This window comes from Poecilia reticulata, linkage group LG7 (genome assembly GCF_000633615.1).
Source record: "Poecilia reticulata strain Guanapo linkage group LG7, Guppy_female_1.0+MT, whole genome shotgun sequence".
NCBI classification, from domain to species: domain Eukaryota; kingdom Metazoa; phylum Chordata; class Actinopteri; order Cyprinodontiformes; family Poeciliidae; genus Poecilia; species Poecilia reticulata.
In genome coordinates this window covers 21,964,507-21,981,380 of record NC_024337.1, presented here as the reverse complement: position 1 = coordinate 21,981,380, position 16,874 = coordinate 21,964,507, and the positions used below count along the sequence as shown (strand labels likewise).

General features: G+C 41.1%; 1 protein-coding gene across 4 annotated transcripts in view; it reads left to right on the top strand.

The window, feature by feature from the left end:
* plxnd1 (plexin D1) overlaps positions 1-16,874 on the top strand; it is a 104,405-nt gene that overhangs the window by 32,954 nt on the left and 54,577 nt on the right. For all 4 annotated transcript variants that reach the window (XM_008414048.2, XM_017305700.1, XM_008414045.2 and 1 more), the window contains exons 8-13: positions 1,341-1,440; positions 2,738-2,836; positions 6,033-6,122; positions 7,753-7,861; positions 9,829-9,986; positions 15,262-15,407. In XM_008414048.2, coding sequence (XP_008412270.1) covers positions 1,341-1,440; positions 2,738-2,836; positions 6,033-6,122; positions 7,753-7,861; positions 9,829-9,986; positions 15,262-15,407 — 702 coding nt within the window. The remainder of the gene's footprint in view (positions 1-1,340; positions 1,441-2,737; positions 2,837-6,032; positions 6,123-7,752; positions 7,862-9,828; positions 9,987-15,261; positions 15,408-16,874) is intronic.

Genomic DNA, 16,874 nt, shown 5'->3' with positions numbered 1-16,874 from the left:
AGCGAGAGAGTCTGATCTCAGCCGAGTTGGCCCACCCTGACCTCTCCGCCGGCTGAGCTGCGACCGTGGAATGAGCGTGTCTGCCACTGTGACTAATCATTACTTCCTTTTATTAAAGCTTCACTTTGATGCCTGTAATCAGTTCAGCCTCCCCATTTGTTTTGCACTCCAAAATGAGTCAGAGCGGGCTTCATGCTCAACTTTTACATGGGGACGATCACAGGGACATGATATGGGGGTGAAAACAAACCAGATGGAATATTTCCCCTCTGTTTTTGATTTCTGTTGCAGTATGTTAGAAAATACACAATGCATGTTGTAATACATCATGTTGGCATTATATATACAAAACAAAGCCATGCATGATTAAAACGTAAAAGGAAATGTTATTCATTTTTGGAAATGAGTATATGAGTAATGCATCGCGTCTTTGTAAGTATCTTCCTTTTCTCGTAAACCCTAAATAAACATCCATGAAATAGGGGTAGAGTTTGAAGCAGGGTAAAGTAAAACATTATTACAATAATCTGATGGAGCACTGTTCAGTAAATAATCTGAAATAGAGTATCGCCACCTAATTTGACACATTGAACATGTTCAGAATGCATGTGGGTCAGAGGAAAATATTTCCGTATTTTTCAGACGATAAGCTGCTACTTTTTTTCCCACGCTTTGAACCATGTGGCTTATAGCCCGGTGCTGCTTTTCTGAAGATTTTTATTCAACCGCCAGGGGGCTCTTTAGCAGGAAGTGAATTATTGGAAGTCAAAATTGGAAATCAAAGAAGAAAGTGCTAATTTTCATATAAAACAAGCACATGCTAGCAGCAGGCACGACGGAGAAATGTTTTCAAACTCATACCTCCTCATCATGGAAACAACACGAAGAAGTTCATATGATGCCGCTTTTAAGTCGAAGGCTATCGATTTGGCAGTACAGATTCACGTAAGCGCGGCGTGAACGAATCCATGGTTTGGCGTATATATATATATATATATATATATATGTATGTTTTCAGTTTTAAAAAAAAACTTTGTGGGTGCGGCTTATAGTGAGGTGGCTCTATAGTCCGGAAAATACGGTACGTCAAACTGAACACACCCTCCCCACCATGAGACTTGCTTTTCTTCAGCTAAATTTATTACAAAAAAATCCTAATAAAAGATACCTGGTCAAAGAAAACTTCGTCGCCAAAGAGAAAATCCCACTTTAATGTTTGTTTACACCAACTTTAACTTTGCTTACTGCATGGGAACATTATTTTTTTTTTTGGTCAGGCTGTGTAGTTTGAGGTATAGTAATATGATTTGAATACTTCTGTGTCTATCTTTGTTTTTCAGGTGCATGAGCTGCCTGAGCACAAGGTGGAAGTGCTACTGGGACCAAGAGCACCACCAATGCCTCTCAAGCAAAGATGAATCGAAGCCAAATCTGCTTGAAGTGAGTAATTCTCCCTCCAATCTATCAACCAGACAGATCCCAGGAGGAGTTCATGATATCAGTATCCTACAAGCCCAAACCTCCGACACAATCCAGACTCGGCAGTAAAAAAGAAAAGTTTTCTTTTTATAATGTGAGTCCAGACTGGTTAGGCAAGAGCAGCCATGTGGAGAATCATCGTGAGGTTACAGTGTCAGTGTCTCAACTACAGTGTGCAGAAATGGTGAAACCAGCTATAAAATCTCAAGAGGTTCTGCTTTTACAGACTCATAACAGGATAATGTGGTATTTTAAAGCTCCTATGACCTGCTCTAACGTTTCACTCTCTGCCAGATATTTGCGAATGAGTGAAAGAGTATATTCAATGCGCCTTAACGTCTGTACGGACCTGCTTTTATATGTTTTTGAGTAGGAGCCCATACGCATAAATTTTATAGATATATATTTAGTAATATAAACCATGTAAGTGCAAGAAGTGCTCTAAATCAACAACAAAAAAAAAGCATATCAAACAGAGTAACAAGATACGAGCGCAAAAAAGGGAAAGTTATCCATAACAAGCCCAGCCTCATTGGAAACTATTACCAGCCGTCTTTGGACGCTTTCCTGACAACATCAAGATTAAGTCGGCTATCAAACTATTTGTGTCGACTTTAGAGTTTTACTGCTGAGCCAAATCCCATGGCCTGTGTGGCCCCGCAGATTTTCCCTCTCCGCTCACACTCTTTTATTATCGGGTCACATGGGAGGGGGAGGACACGGCTCTCGCTCCTCTGGTCAGCCACAGGTCTACTGGTGTTTTCCTTAAGCCTTTTATTTGAGTGTTTAATGATTAGTTTTATATCTCGTGAGTTTTACACAGTCAGAGTAATAGAAGCACGATTGCATCTGTAAAGTAAATGGAGTAAATCTCCATTAGATTAGCATGAAAGAATGGTGCTTTTTTTAAGCTGCTTTATGTATTTAAATTATAGTTTCTGTTTAAACGTGAAATAAGATTTTTATAATATGAGTCATGAGGTCATCGGGAAGTAGGCTGTCGTTTCCTGCTCTGCTCGGGGCTTCACAGCGTCCGGTGGGTCTGTTTTTCTAATCCTTCATCATCTCCCTATTTGAAGCCATTGTTGTTTCCCTCAAAGGGAGACTTCACCCTCTCATTTCCTGCTTGTCCAGATAAACAGGACAGGTATTTTTGGGTGGTGGATGTATGGAAGAGGGTGCAGAGGAAGCCATTGTTTTCTTTAACTCCTGTATGTCACTTCCTTCCTCCTCTGAAATCCCCCATCTCCCACTGCAGAGCGTTGCTTCCTGTCCCAGTCTGATTCCCTCTGAGGTTCCTCCATCACCTTCAGGAATGGCCCAAGACTTCACCATGAACCTGAGCAACATCCAAGGGGTACGTCAGATGTCCTCCAGTCTCTGAGCTGGGCTGTCTCCAGAAACCGCATGTGGTGAATGTGATTGGAAGAAAAGAGAAGCATATGGTGTCTTTGCTTCAAGCTGGGCTAAAACAGATGAATGTTTTCGCTCTGGGATTGGGGTCAATGGATGACTGAAACCAGTCTGGGTGTTCTACTTGTTGAGAATACATTGACTCTCAACCATTGCAATGTCTGCTTACTATGACATAAAAAATATAAAAATTTGACTTTTTCAGCATGAAATTTGATTGTATCCTGTAACGTTCAATCAAAAAGCAAATCAATCAAAGAGAAAAGTATTTAAAAACTAATGATGTGGTTGCACACAATGTACACAATCCCAAACTAAAATGTTTTTATTTACCGTATTTTCCACACTATAAGGCGCACCTAAAAACCTTCAATTTCCTCAAAAGCCGACAGTGCGCCTTATAATCCGGTGCACCTTAAATATGGACCAATATTGAGCCACAACAGGTCTAGCAACTACGGTAAGCAGCCGCCGACTTCATTTTCCCCGTAGAAGAAGTGCACGGTGCATGCTGGGATAGTTGTCAGAATGCTGGTTTGTTAATAAAGTTTGATAATACATTTAAAGCCCGGGGGGGGAGGGGGGGGGGGCTGGGGAAGAGAGACAGAGGCTGCGGCGGCAGCGTGTCGGTTGGTCTGTGTTACCCAGAAAGCAGTTGGGCACAATATCGCAACACCAACACCGTGAGTGAAACAATGACTGGGGCAGCCTACTATATAAAGTACTCGGGGACATCTTTACAGATGTGGATGTGTAATAATAGAGTACGGAACAAATTGGCAACCCAAACTGAAGTGTCTATTCTATGCGCCTTATATATGAAAAAAGTTTTAAAATAGGCCATTCATTGAAGGTGTGCCTTATAGTGCGGAAAGTACGGTAGTTTCTTGAGTTCACATGCTCAACAATGTTCATTTTCCTTGAAGGATTTTTTTATCATGGCTCATTTGCATCTATTAGTTACCGAAATTATGTCATCGTACAAAGATATCAGTCAGGAGAAGGGTACAAAAAAGAAACACTGCAGTTTATATATGTCACGTCACAGTAAAGGAAGTAACAAATAATTCCAAATAAATAATAACAACAAGCTTCATCCAATATTGGTGAATAGAGAAGCTGCAACTAGCAGGTTGTGTTTAACATGTGATTGCAATGTTGTGGATTATCCATATGTTTGAAATAAGTCATAACTTTAAAAGACAGCTGCATTTTCATTCAAATGAATCTTCCAGATTATATCTACCTGCAGATGTACCTACTTGTGCAATATCACAATCACAAAGGACTTCTTGGATGCAATATCTAAAAGAATATTGTATTTCATGTGTCATGCAAGCAACATCTGTCAATAACATTTAGCCTATTGGACGGACTGTTCCTGTTCTTGACGCCCACAATGGATGTTTATTTTTTTTACTGTCTAAAATGCTAAAAGTCACATTGTGAAGAAAGAAAGAGCAAGAAAAATGTGAGCAAATTATAATCACAGTATTCAGAAAATATTCCCAAATACATGGTTCTTGCTATCATGTACCCATATTCTAGTCCAGGGTCAAATCTCTTAAAGCCATGACAGAGATTTTGTTTTGGTCTGCTGAAACCAAACTGGCCACAAATGCAAAAAAAAAAGTATTTTCAGACAAAAAAGCAAAACTCTGACAGAAGTTTTCACCTGAATTATATGTGGACAACAGGTGTCCGCATTGCCTGATCAAATATTTTCAAGCTAAGATGCTGACAGAATTCTACCACATGAGACTGAATGCAGATATTGCCTTAATAAAGAAAGCAGTGTTTGCACGCTTAGTAACCGGGACTTTTTGTTTTGACATCATTCCCTCCAACAGATTTGTCTTTTCACTGGAATTGCACAGGATAAATGTCACACTATTTGCGGGAAATCCATGATCTGACTTTTGAGAATCACTGTACGGGATGAAGAGTTCCTCGCCTGTTTTAGCACGCTCACCCTCCGGTATCCAACCATGATGAGTTGTGTCTTTGTCAGCACACTGTACGGCGTGTGCATTCAGCCCGAGGCAGCAACACTTGGAGCAGGAGCTTAATTTTGCTCTTGTTCATTTTCATTCAGGCAGTCCTCTCAGATCACTGGTTAAAACTCCCATTCATGCAGTTAATCTGCACCGAGGGGCTTCAGAAGCTGACGCTGCACCAACGAGGATGAGGACACAACTCCGAGATCTGCTCAAAATGCCAGTGCTGACTGGTTGCCAGGCGTGGCCGGTCACACTCTTAACCCCGGCTGGCCTCTCACGTTGTCTTTCTGGCGTGTTGCTATGGTGACAGACATTGAGTCACACACAGACTTCTTCAGGATAGCTGTTCGTGCTACTTTTCATTATGAAAGTTTATACAGACTGACATTGTTTGATCAATGTCTTCATCTCGGACAAGTCAGCAGAGCAGGAAATGTGCTGCCAATCAAATTTATCCGGTGCTCGGATCCTCCCGGGATCTTTCTTTTGAATTCCCACGCTTTCACCACAGAGAAAAAAAAATAATTCAGAACGAGTTTCTCATCTTTTACATCCCATCTTTGACTGACTCTCAGAGAAATTTTCACAGTAGCACAGAAAACGGAGAACCGTGCAGCTGCCATAAATATTAGCCGTCTCCGGTGTCAGAAAGCGCCGTGAAATAGCAGCGTCCTGGAGAGGCCGATCAAAGTAGACCCATTTAAGCCGGCCGGATTCACAGACAAATGACTTCTTCCACTTTAAGCACTTATCGTCTGCTGCTCTTACCTGTCTCTGCTTCTCCATGGTCTCAGATATCCCCGCTCCGGAGAACTCAAGGCACTTATTTTGTGGAGAAATAAATTCACACTCATTATTCTGACTCCCAGATGAGCTGCCGAGGTGTGGGAGTCCAGATGTTTATGAATATGAAATCTGAAAGTCTTTTTCTGGCAAGCTCAGTTAATATGGGATTAATTTTATTTTCATTTTTCTGGTGCCTTCTCAGGGTTGATGATTGTTGCCAGAAATTAAGATTCTGTGCATTTGTTTAATCCTTTTTTTTTTTTTAAATCTGGAGAGCCACATAGTATCACATTTTTCTTGGCCGTTGTTTTCTAAATACTCCATATTGTTTAAAGTAAGTGTCTTGCTTAACAGACGGAGAAGCTTGAGTGTGACTTTGGAATAGGACGGCGCTATGAGGCCATATGGCTGGACAACTCAACTGTCAAGTGCAGTGGGGTGACGGTAAGTTCGGACAATAACCTTCCAGAAATAACCAGTGAGGCAATTTGTTTCATCCACTGCTTTACTGAGCTCACTCTTGTTATGTTTAAAGCTTGTTTGTCAGCTGTTTTTAATAATAACTTTCCTTTGTTTATGAGTTAACAAGAGACCCATTATCACAACGCTGACCACATTTATTGGCAAGCCTGGAAACGATGAGTAATTGCAGAAGCATATTACACTAAAAGATCTTAAAAAAAATAAAATAAAAATCCAACCTGAAATTTGTGCACACTTATCAATTTAAAAAAAAAACTCATTTTAACGAATTGTTGGTAACAAGATTATCTTCAATTTTCCAGTACAGGGCATCAGATTTTTATTTAAAATCTTCTGGTTTTTGAAAACGTTAACTGGTAAGGCATTCTAGTAGGTAGTGGTGGGCAATGCTAAATAAAAATGAATTGCACTAACCCTAATCAACATGGTGTTCATTAGAAGGCAGTGCTAAAATGATAAAGCACTAAACAAAAAGTCAGCTCCACTGTTAGCTCATTACTACTGTTCCCACTACCTGCCTAAAGGAATCGCAGGGTCTTTGGATAAGCATCACATATTCTCCACCATAATTCACAGTTAGTATTTGTGACTTTTCCAGATATTTTATTTTACTAAACTCCAATTCAGATCTCAGTTGACTTTAGCTATTTCCACAGGTTTGGAGATGATATGACAGAAAACCTTTCTCTTGCATGCCTCTCAAATAACCAGTTGGTCTACAGATTGCATTTAATGGTTATTATTGAGACTTGGCAACTGGTATTTCAAAGAGTTCATGATTTTATGAACTCTAACAAGGTTCCCAGAGACTTTGGAAGAAAAATAGGTCCACAGTATTATTAGTTCTCTACTGTACTAAAAAATGAAATGAGTTTTTTCAAATATTCATCCACTGTTTCACTCTAATCATACCTAAAGTATCTGTTGCTGAAAGTGAATATTAGTCTGTTCTAATCAAAACTCACAATTCTTGCAGCATATATTAAAAAAATCCATGTTTATGTTTGTTGCACTGCAACAGAAACTGTTTTTACAGCATGACTCTCAAATATTGATTTTCTCATAGACAGCATCTAATAGCTTTTACTGAGTCTTGACCCCAAGATGTTACTCTTGGGGCAACAGTAAAATTAGAAGATTGTTTTGTGGTTCCAAGATGAATAACATCTTGGAACCACCTTTTGCAGCGTAGAAACTCTGAACAACCTGAGAAGTTATAAATAACGTGAAAACTTAATTTACATAAATTTTGTTAACTTTAAATCAGTTGTTTCATTAAAGAAATCATTATTTTCTAACATGAATTTACCCCACCCAATTGAATAAATTGTAACCAAATTAACGATTTGATTTATTAAAAATATCCAGTGTGACATTATGCACTGCAATGCTCCATTCCCGGTGCACTAAATCCATCTAAAAGGGCTTTTAGATGGATCCATCTAAAAAGGCTTTTAGGTGGATTTAGTGGTGCCAATAAATGTGGCTCCTGCTGTATGTGGGGCAACAGTAAGAAAAAGCACAATGGATATAACACAGAGTCCAAGCACACAATGTTTTGCTGATATTACCTTCCTCTTTGCTCATTTAGTTGTTCACCAATCAGAGGAGTCAGATTTACCACCTCAGCCTCAGGAGAGCAGGATACTTCAGCAGTCAGAGGGAGGATATATTCCTTGACAGCCCTCAGCCCATGAAAGGTAAGACGTAAAACCTGTGATTAGACAGACATGCAAAAAGAATGAAAAACACAGCCCGATGCTATGCTGAGATCCGTCTCCTCTTCCGTACTTTAAAGGGAAAAAAAACCCAAACACACAAAAAAAACCATGACACCGATGCTCAGAGAATGCATTCTCGACGAGTCGGGTGGATTTGATTGACCCTGTTGAAAAATAAAGAAATACTTACAGGGATAGACCGTGTCAGACTGCCTTTCACTTGTAATGATAGCAGTTTGTGTATTCCAACACATAATTTGCCAAACAACCAGTAATTTACCATAATGCTATATTCTGCTAACGCCTAATTACACATAATAATTACAGAACATGGGGGAGCTGCAATTGAAGGTGTTATCATTGCCTCTTAGAAGCAATGTCCAAACCTATTGTCGCAAATATAGTTTGAGCTCCATGACAACAGCGAAATGATGAGAGGTGGCTTGCGTTGTTGAACTTGGCATATTGTCTCGCGGAGCCGCTCCAAGCCAGTTGTTTGCTTGTCCCAGTCCCAGATGTGACGTTCGCAGTCCATGCGAGCAACAGCCCTGGCCCGCTGCCAGACATTCTGCTTAACAGGCACCTCGTCGCAGCGTGCAAAGTCATCACATTTTAAAATGACACACACTTTATCACATACGTACAGATGCGTGCGGCCTAATATACACACAGTCGTGCAGATGTGCATGCGGTAATACAAATGGGACGTCTTGCTAGGAGGCACTTTGGAACACGAACATAATCATCTGTTTTCCCTGGCTTTGTTCTCATCCTCTCCGGGGTTTTTTTTTTTTTCCTGGTTTATTTTTATAGCCATAAATATATCACCCTCCAAATGTTTATTCTGCTTATTTAGAGCACGAAGCCCATATGGTTCAAGTAAGCTGTGGAGAAAAATGTTTCTAACAGTGTACCTTCAGCTGACCATTCAAGGACCAACACAGCAAACAGATGCTTCTTCAGGCAGGGGGTGGGGGGGACAAGTACTCCAATTATTTATTTCTGTAAAAGTACCAATGCAGCAGCCTGAAAAGACTCAGATTGATTGCATGCTAAATATATTGCAAATATAGGTCATGCATGAAATGAGACAAAGCATCAGCAGCAACATTTAATTACACTGGGCGCTGCCTTTTGTAGAACATGATGAGCCTAAAAATAGTTTAGACTACTGTTCTAATGTTTGCAATTTCCACAAATTAGCTTACGGAGCCGCTTGCACCCATCTGTGCGTTATTGTCGCCGAGAAAGTACTTTGTAGACATTTTTTCCCAGTAGATGCGTTTGAGAATGATAATGCTTTTCAAAGAGAGTCTGTTACCATCAATTTTCTGGTCTCACCTCTAATTTTTAGTTAGATTTCGGTCAGGACTTTGAGTGAGCCATTCCGACACACAAGTGAGATTTGGTGGGGACATTGTAGCTCTGGCTGCATGTTTAGGGTTGTCCACACTTTTCAGATTTTGTTTTATTATTTTCCAGAATTTTTTTTAAAAATTATTATTGTTACTGATGCTGACCACATGTGACAAACTCGAGGCCTGAGGGCCAAATCTGGCACGCCGTAACTTTTTTTATGGGGCCCTTTTGTCTCTAGAGTGCCCCATGAAAAGCACCTTAAAACATTTGTGTGCTTAAATGTTTTATCAAATCAAATCAGTTTTTATATGTATACTGCCAAATTACATCAATGTGAGAAGATGCATTTACTGAATGGAGAGACATCTGGTTATTAATATTTTTAAATATTTTATCAATCTATTTCTGCCACAACCATGGACCATATCAAACTCATGAGGACATTCATGAACTTCATATGACTCAAGACGAAAATGAGTTTGGCACCCCTTATCTAGACAAAGACACTGAAAATAATCTTCATACGACTGTCTGAATAATGTCTTCCTGTCTCTGTCTCTCCCCTCCTCCCTCCCGTCTCCCTCTAGTGGAGGTGTACAACTGTGGAGCGGGCAGTTCAGACTGCTCCCAGTGCTGGGGCCGTGAGGATCAGGGACACCTCTGTGGATGGTGTGAAAGCAGCTGCAGGCCGAGGGACGACTGCCAGCCAGACAGGAATGTGTGTCCTGCTCCTGAGATCCACAAGGTAGAATCCTTGCATTCAACATTCAGCCTTCTCCTCTTCCTCCGTTTCCCTGTGGCCTCCAGCCTCACTTTCGTTTCGCTGAATCATGAGGTCACTCACATGGTTCTTTATGTCCAGTGTCAGCTGCTGAGGGCCTGTTTGGACCGATTCCTAATAAAGCAGTTCATTCTGCAACAACACCAACACTCACTCAGCCACAGCCCACACGGGACACAGCGGAGAGGATCTGTGATTCATCAAGAGGACATGGGAACACCTACCTCCCTTTAAAACATCAACATGTGTGTGTTTAATCTGTGCGGATTGGGAGCTGTAAGTGTAAAAGCCTTCATGTGAAAGAAACCACAGAAGCTAGAATAAGCTCCCATGAGAGGTATTTTTTTTTGACGTTGAACCATAACGGGAGCAAAACCACTCTGGTAAAAAAAAAACGGAATTAAGGGCCGTTTATCTAACACAGATCTGATTGCGGTTGTGTCATCGTCATCCCTAAAAGGGTGCCCTCCCTCAAACGCTTCTTTGCTGCTCAGACGGGTGATCATATTTATTTGTTTGCCTAACTGTAGTGGAAGCGCTTTCAGTCTCATCCCTGAAGTCTGTTTTCTGCAGCTTATATCGGCGCAGCCACGGTAGGCGGTCATGGGAAGCACGGCTCACATGAGAGCCAGTCGGCCCGAACTTCCTGTAGATAAAACCTGGTCAGCCCAGGAGAATAAGCAAAGCAGAACAAAGCAGCCAAATACACACACACACACACCAAACTCCTTCACGTATACACACACATAAGCCCACAATCTGTCACACAAACTGGCCATATTGAAGCATTCATGATTATCCTTCATTCTTTGTAGCTGTCAGCATACTGTGACTAACAGGATGCTCTTTGAGAGCCTAACTCATATGGACTTCTTACGCGACTGAAGTTAGCTGGGCAGAGATATGTGTGTGTGTGGGTAGGCTATTGTTGCACGGCTCTCTTGCACACACCCGCACACACATGCATTGGTTCTCGCAGGAGAGAGGATTGTGGGGCTGTGGTTCACTCGGGTGTGTGATGCAATGCTTTGGCAGCCGTGTTTTCTCAGAGAATCCGCAGGGGTTAAAGCCCAAGTACTTCAACTTACTGAAACCAGATCCCATCTCCCTCAACACACACACACACACACACACGCACACGCACRCACACACACACACACAATCAGACAGCAGCAGCTCTTTGTTATACAATCGTGCTGTGGCTATGGTAATGAAACATGTTTGTCTTCACTCTCCTGTGTCACATGCAATCTCTGTCACGAGATACAGGTGCCAAAATATCAATATTAAAATGGAGGACTTCATTATTCGCTAAAGTTTTCCACCTACTGCCTAATTATGAAAAATACTTTCTGTTTCATGCGCCGGTGTCGGACAAAAGGAGATATTTATTATCTCCCTGGGCTCTTTGTTCCCATGTTATGTGTAGGCCAGTTCATCGCTAAAAGAAAACACACTTTGGCATCCAAAACAGGAACTGACAACATGGTTTACCCACCACATGTAAAGAAAAAAAGAACAGAAGGACCTGGCTCATAGAGGAAAGAGGATGTGGAAAGGCTTGAACAGAGAAAAGGGTGGAGAGCGTTACATTTACAGCGAGGAGCTTTTTTCCTGTTTTGTCTTTGTGTCCTCCTTGATTAGAGTGATGCAGAGGAACTGGACTGACAGGAAGAGGATGAAAGCTATGGCGGCAACTGACAAAATAAACAAAAGGAAAGCATATGTTTCAAGGCAGGTTGGATGCAGTATAGTGTGATGGAAAAGTTTAGACCCCTAAAGCTTGCTCAAGTTTTGCGACGTTGCAACCCTTAAATGTTGTAATGTTAGCTTGGACTGACACAAAGTGAAGCTCATAAATGAAAAGAAAATACCATATGTTTTCATTCAAATCTAAAAAGAGTGAGGTGCTTTTCCAAGCCAAACAATGTCCATAGCATGATGCTGACACCACCATGTTACATTACAGCGCAAACTCTGCCAGGCCTCCAGAGAGATTGTCGGATTGTCAGTGGCGATGGTGTTTTCATGGTAATGTGCAGTGTAAGGGTCAAAACATTCAGTCCTAGTCTCATCTGATCTGATCAGATTACCCTGTTCCATGTGTTTGCTGTCTCAGACATGGTTTGTGTCAAACTGCTGATGGTACTTCTTAACATTTTTTCCTTCAACAAGAGCTTTCTTCTTGCCACTCTTCTATGAAGGACAGGATTGTGGAGATAATTAATTTAAAAAGTTTTGATTCTCCCACCTAAGCCCCAGCTCTCTTAGATTACGCTCTGAGATTTTTCAAAGATTAGGATATTCTTAAATTATGCATCGATAGACTAATTATTGACTTTTGAACGTAATTGCGTGCAGTGGATTTTATTTAAGGGTTTCAAAGTAAAGCACCACATGAAACTTTAATAATAAATACATTGAGGTTTGTGGTTTGAACATGACAGAATGTTTGATTTTGAATACTTGTTCAAGACAGATTAAATGTTTGTACTCTGCTTATAGAGCATGTTCGACTGAGGTATAATTTACTGTTCATAGGTGTTTAATCGCTCAGGAATTGGGTCTGGGAGCTTTTGCAGACACAAACCCCCACCCTGCAATCTCTCTGGAGGCCTGGCAGAGTTTGCGCTGTAAATCAAGACTCGCAGACCCGTAAGAGGTGTAAATGAATAGCAGAGCAGGCTGATGTTAATGTTAATTCCCAAAGGCACCACACAGGCACACTGGGTGCTCCGAGATGCGTTCTGATAATAAATAGCTGCTTTTCTGTCTTTTGTCTGAAATGCTCGAGAGCTTGTGCAGCCGCGGTTGCCGATTTATTAATGTGCTGCGTATATGTGTATGAAAAGGGAGTTATATCTTTTGTCATCTGAGTAAGTAAGCACAGCGTTGTCCCACATCTGCAAAAACTTTAAGGCATCTCATAAACATCAGAATAACTTCCTGAGGAACCACATATTATGCTACCCCTAATTACTTTTTCACATTTGTCATCAAAATTTTCAATGTAGCCGAATATAAAATGGTGCAAAATTACAAGTAAAAGATTTTAGCATGTGTACATTCTGAGAAGTGCAACATGCATTTTCTATTCAGTCGCCCCTGAAACACATAAATATTAGCTCTGCTAACACTAAAGCGCGACACCGACATAACATTTCATGGAAGCTAATGCTAAAGTGCTAACTTCAGTTCAAATTATATCAGCAAGACTACAACCCTCAAATACTTTTTTACTTGTTCTATAATGCCCTTACATATTGTACTTACATTTAGATTTTGTTCTTCAGTGTGTGTGAAAAAAGAGAATGTGAGCACATTAAACGTTTTCAGAGTTAGCAAAGGTGCCAAACAAAATATTAGCTTTGCTATAAGTGCATTAGTGGAAATGTGCTCAACACTGCAATCACTTCACCTCACCAAAGGCCTTCTGGAGTGACCAAATAATGACTTATTCATTAATCTTAGTTTAAATGTAGGTGCTCTGTGAAGCTTGGAGATTTGCTAAAAGACATCAGTGAATAAAAGGTCAAATATCAGTAAGACCAAGAAACACAGCACACATGTTGAAGAAATTCTGACCTTTTTTGTCCACATGCAAAACACCATTTGGGGTAGAAAACTAATGCTGCACATCACCCTGAAATACTATCAATACTTCTAAAGTTAGTAGTGGAAGCATCATGCTGAGGCAATGCCTTTCTTCAGTTGAGACAAAGAAGCCGGTCAAAGTTGATGAAAGATGGATGGAGCTGCGGTACGTGGAAAAAAACGTAGGGTGGAGGATAACGACCCTAAACATGAACCTAGAGCTACTATTGAACAGCTCAGGATATAGCACGATTTCCATATGATGCAATGGTCCAGTCAAAGTCCAGACCGAAATTCAATTGAGAATTTGTTTCAAGACTTAAAGCATTGTCCACAGATGCTCTCCAACCAATTTGACAGAACTTGGAGCATTTTTCAAAGAATAAGGAAAAATTTGTTTGATACATAAGGCTGGTAAAATCTTACCCAAAAACATTTAATTAGCACCTCCCTTCCAAGCTGCTTCTATTGCAGTACTTAGTGTTGCTCCATCACTCTGCAAAACGTGGGGAATTTACACTTTTCAAGGCATTGAACATTCACTTCTACAGTTTATTTTTACTCAGACTTTAAAGAAGTTCATCCTTGCTATTTTTAACCTCCCTTCCTTTTTGCTGGGAAAAATAGAGTTTATTCATCTGTCCCGGTGTTCTTGTGAGCTCCTGGTGGGTGTCTGAATGTAAAGGCAAACCTTGTCCTCTCACCCAGACCAAACACAAGTGTTGTTTTTCACTTTTCAGCACAGTTTCCCTTAGCAGTGGAGCCAGGCTAATAACACCAAGAAGGGGGTCATGGTGACCTCGCGTCGGCCTGGAGGTTATTCTGAGAAGCGCTGCCGAAGCGCAGCCTTGCTACACCGGCGAGACCATAGTGGATTTCTTCTGTCTTGGTCTCAGAGATGCTATCTTTAAGGTTGTTTCACCCAGTAACTGAGGAGGCGATCGTTTCCTCTCCTTTGTTCCCTCCCCATGGTTTTCCAAATGGAAAATGAAGGAAGCAGAGGCAGGGGCTGAAATGACGCGTGAGAGCACGCCTCAGAACAACAGCTGAAATAGGACTAAGGAATTTGACGGAGCAGACACAGGAAAACAGATGAAAGGGGAAAAAGCGCTGCGCATTAATTCCCCTGTTGAGGCTTTGCTCTCTCACCACCATCATCAGCATTCAGTCTCCTCTCGACACTCGGTTCTCTAAATTGCCTCCCCACTCATCCACCTTTCTGCTGTGCTCTACACCTCGCCTCTCCAGCCCTCACTTTCCCACTCTGTCTGTCTCTCGTGGGATGTGAAGGGGGCTCTTAGCCTGCTCTTTATTTGCATGTGCTGTAGAGGATTAGAGACTGAAGAGTCTCAGACAGGCTCTGTTAAGAGTCTGCGGTGCGCGCCCATATAGCTAAACCGTGTGTCTGTTCGATTGAATCCCCATCTCTGTTCGTGACACGCTCCACATCTCCACGCATGGCCCCTGCTAATTCTCTGTCGCCTCAATTATCACCCATCCTTATTTGAGTGATTTTAGGGCAGTAATCTTCTTATGAGCTCTAATTTATTGTGCTTATTACAGAACCTTCTCTGTTTTGTTTTTTTTCTTCTTTTTTATGTGTGTGTGTGTGTGTGTGTTCATTGCCTCACTCTGTCTTTGTCAGATCTCCCCCCTGAGGGGTCCTGTTGAAGGAGGCACACTGCTGACGGTACAGGGCAGGAACCTGGGACGAAGGCCAGCAGGAGTGAACATCTTTATAGGAGACGTTCCCTGTGATCTGCTGCCCGAGCGCTACACTGTCTCTGTCGAGTGAGTATTCAAACAGAAACTTCCTTAATGAGTCACAAAGTCGCGTGTTTTGCACTGGTGTTTTTGTGGCTTGAGTGTTTTCTGCTGACTTCTCGCACCTCGTACTTATTTCGTTATCCATGCCGTCGAGGGTGGTGGGGGAAAAAAAGGAGGAGGTGGGGGGGGCTGAGAAAAATCCTCGCAAGATTTTTATTTAAAGACCCGTTAAAATATGCAGCAATGTCGCAGCCGGGACTTGTGATGACAGGTGCCAATTACCTGTTGCCATGGTAACCCAACATGTGTTGAGGCAGGTGAGCAATCGGATGGACAGAAAGAAGAGAGAGATACAAAAAAAAACTAAATGGAGAATCTAAAGATTTGTTACTGAAAGAAATCCTGAAGCGAACACCTCAGATGGGAGCATGTTGTGCCTTAACTCAGGCAGTTCAGTTGGAGCTGCCAACTCTGACTGAAAACAGGAACCAAGCTCCCTGCTCTGGAATGCCTTATCGGCTGGGAAAACATAAAGAAAGCTTCAAAAACATTTTCAGAACCCCTGAAACTGTCTAAATACCTCCAATTTAGGGCTTAGAGTGGTTTTTGAAGGTGAACCGGACTCCATATCCCATGTTTCCACGTCTTCTGGGGGGAAATGTTGGCTATGTGTTGGGGAAACATAGTTTTATGTGGCTTCAAAGGCAACTGTGGGAATTTTCTCAGACATAAATAAAAACATGAGGCTGAGGGGAGAGCTTACCAGACCTGCTCAGTGCAAATCCTCCACAATTCTTGGTTATTGACATGTATTACTGAGGAGAAAGAAGAATACATAAAAACTGGAGATGCACCGATTAGGCTTTTACTGGCGGATACGGATTTCCAGTTGTCTGTGACGTCAGACCCTTCGGAAGATTTTTTTTCAAGGATTAAAACACAAAAATAGACTAAATTTACTGACAATTCATTGATGGAGTCAGTAGTTTTCCGATGGAAAATAAAAGAACTACTGGCTAATTACTTGATAAGCTGATTAATATGCTATTCCTAATTTTCTCCTATTTTGCATGCATGCAAAACAAACTTTTTAAGTCAAATAAATAATTTGACTTGCTGATCACAAATCAGAGATGATTTTGTGAAAATTGATTTCTTTATGTCTGACTTGTGCATCTAGTGATAAAATATGTAACGTTTTTCCCCATCAAGTTATTTTTTTTTCTTTTCTCACATATATATTGTTACTGGGTTCAATAAAATAGATGTGTTGGACCTAGAGAACTGTTACTAAGACCATATGTGGTTTTATTGCTCAATGACCGAATACTTTTATGTTGATCATTAAAGCTACATCGTTATTGCAGCTTGAGAAGAAACATGATGTCATAAATGGTGCGTGCTCAGTTGCATGCTGAGGACAACTAGCTGGTATTCTAACTCACTAATGTCAGGAACATCTGTCAAATTTTTCATTTTGATTTCCAAACA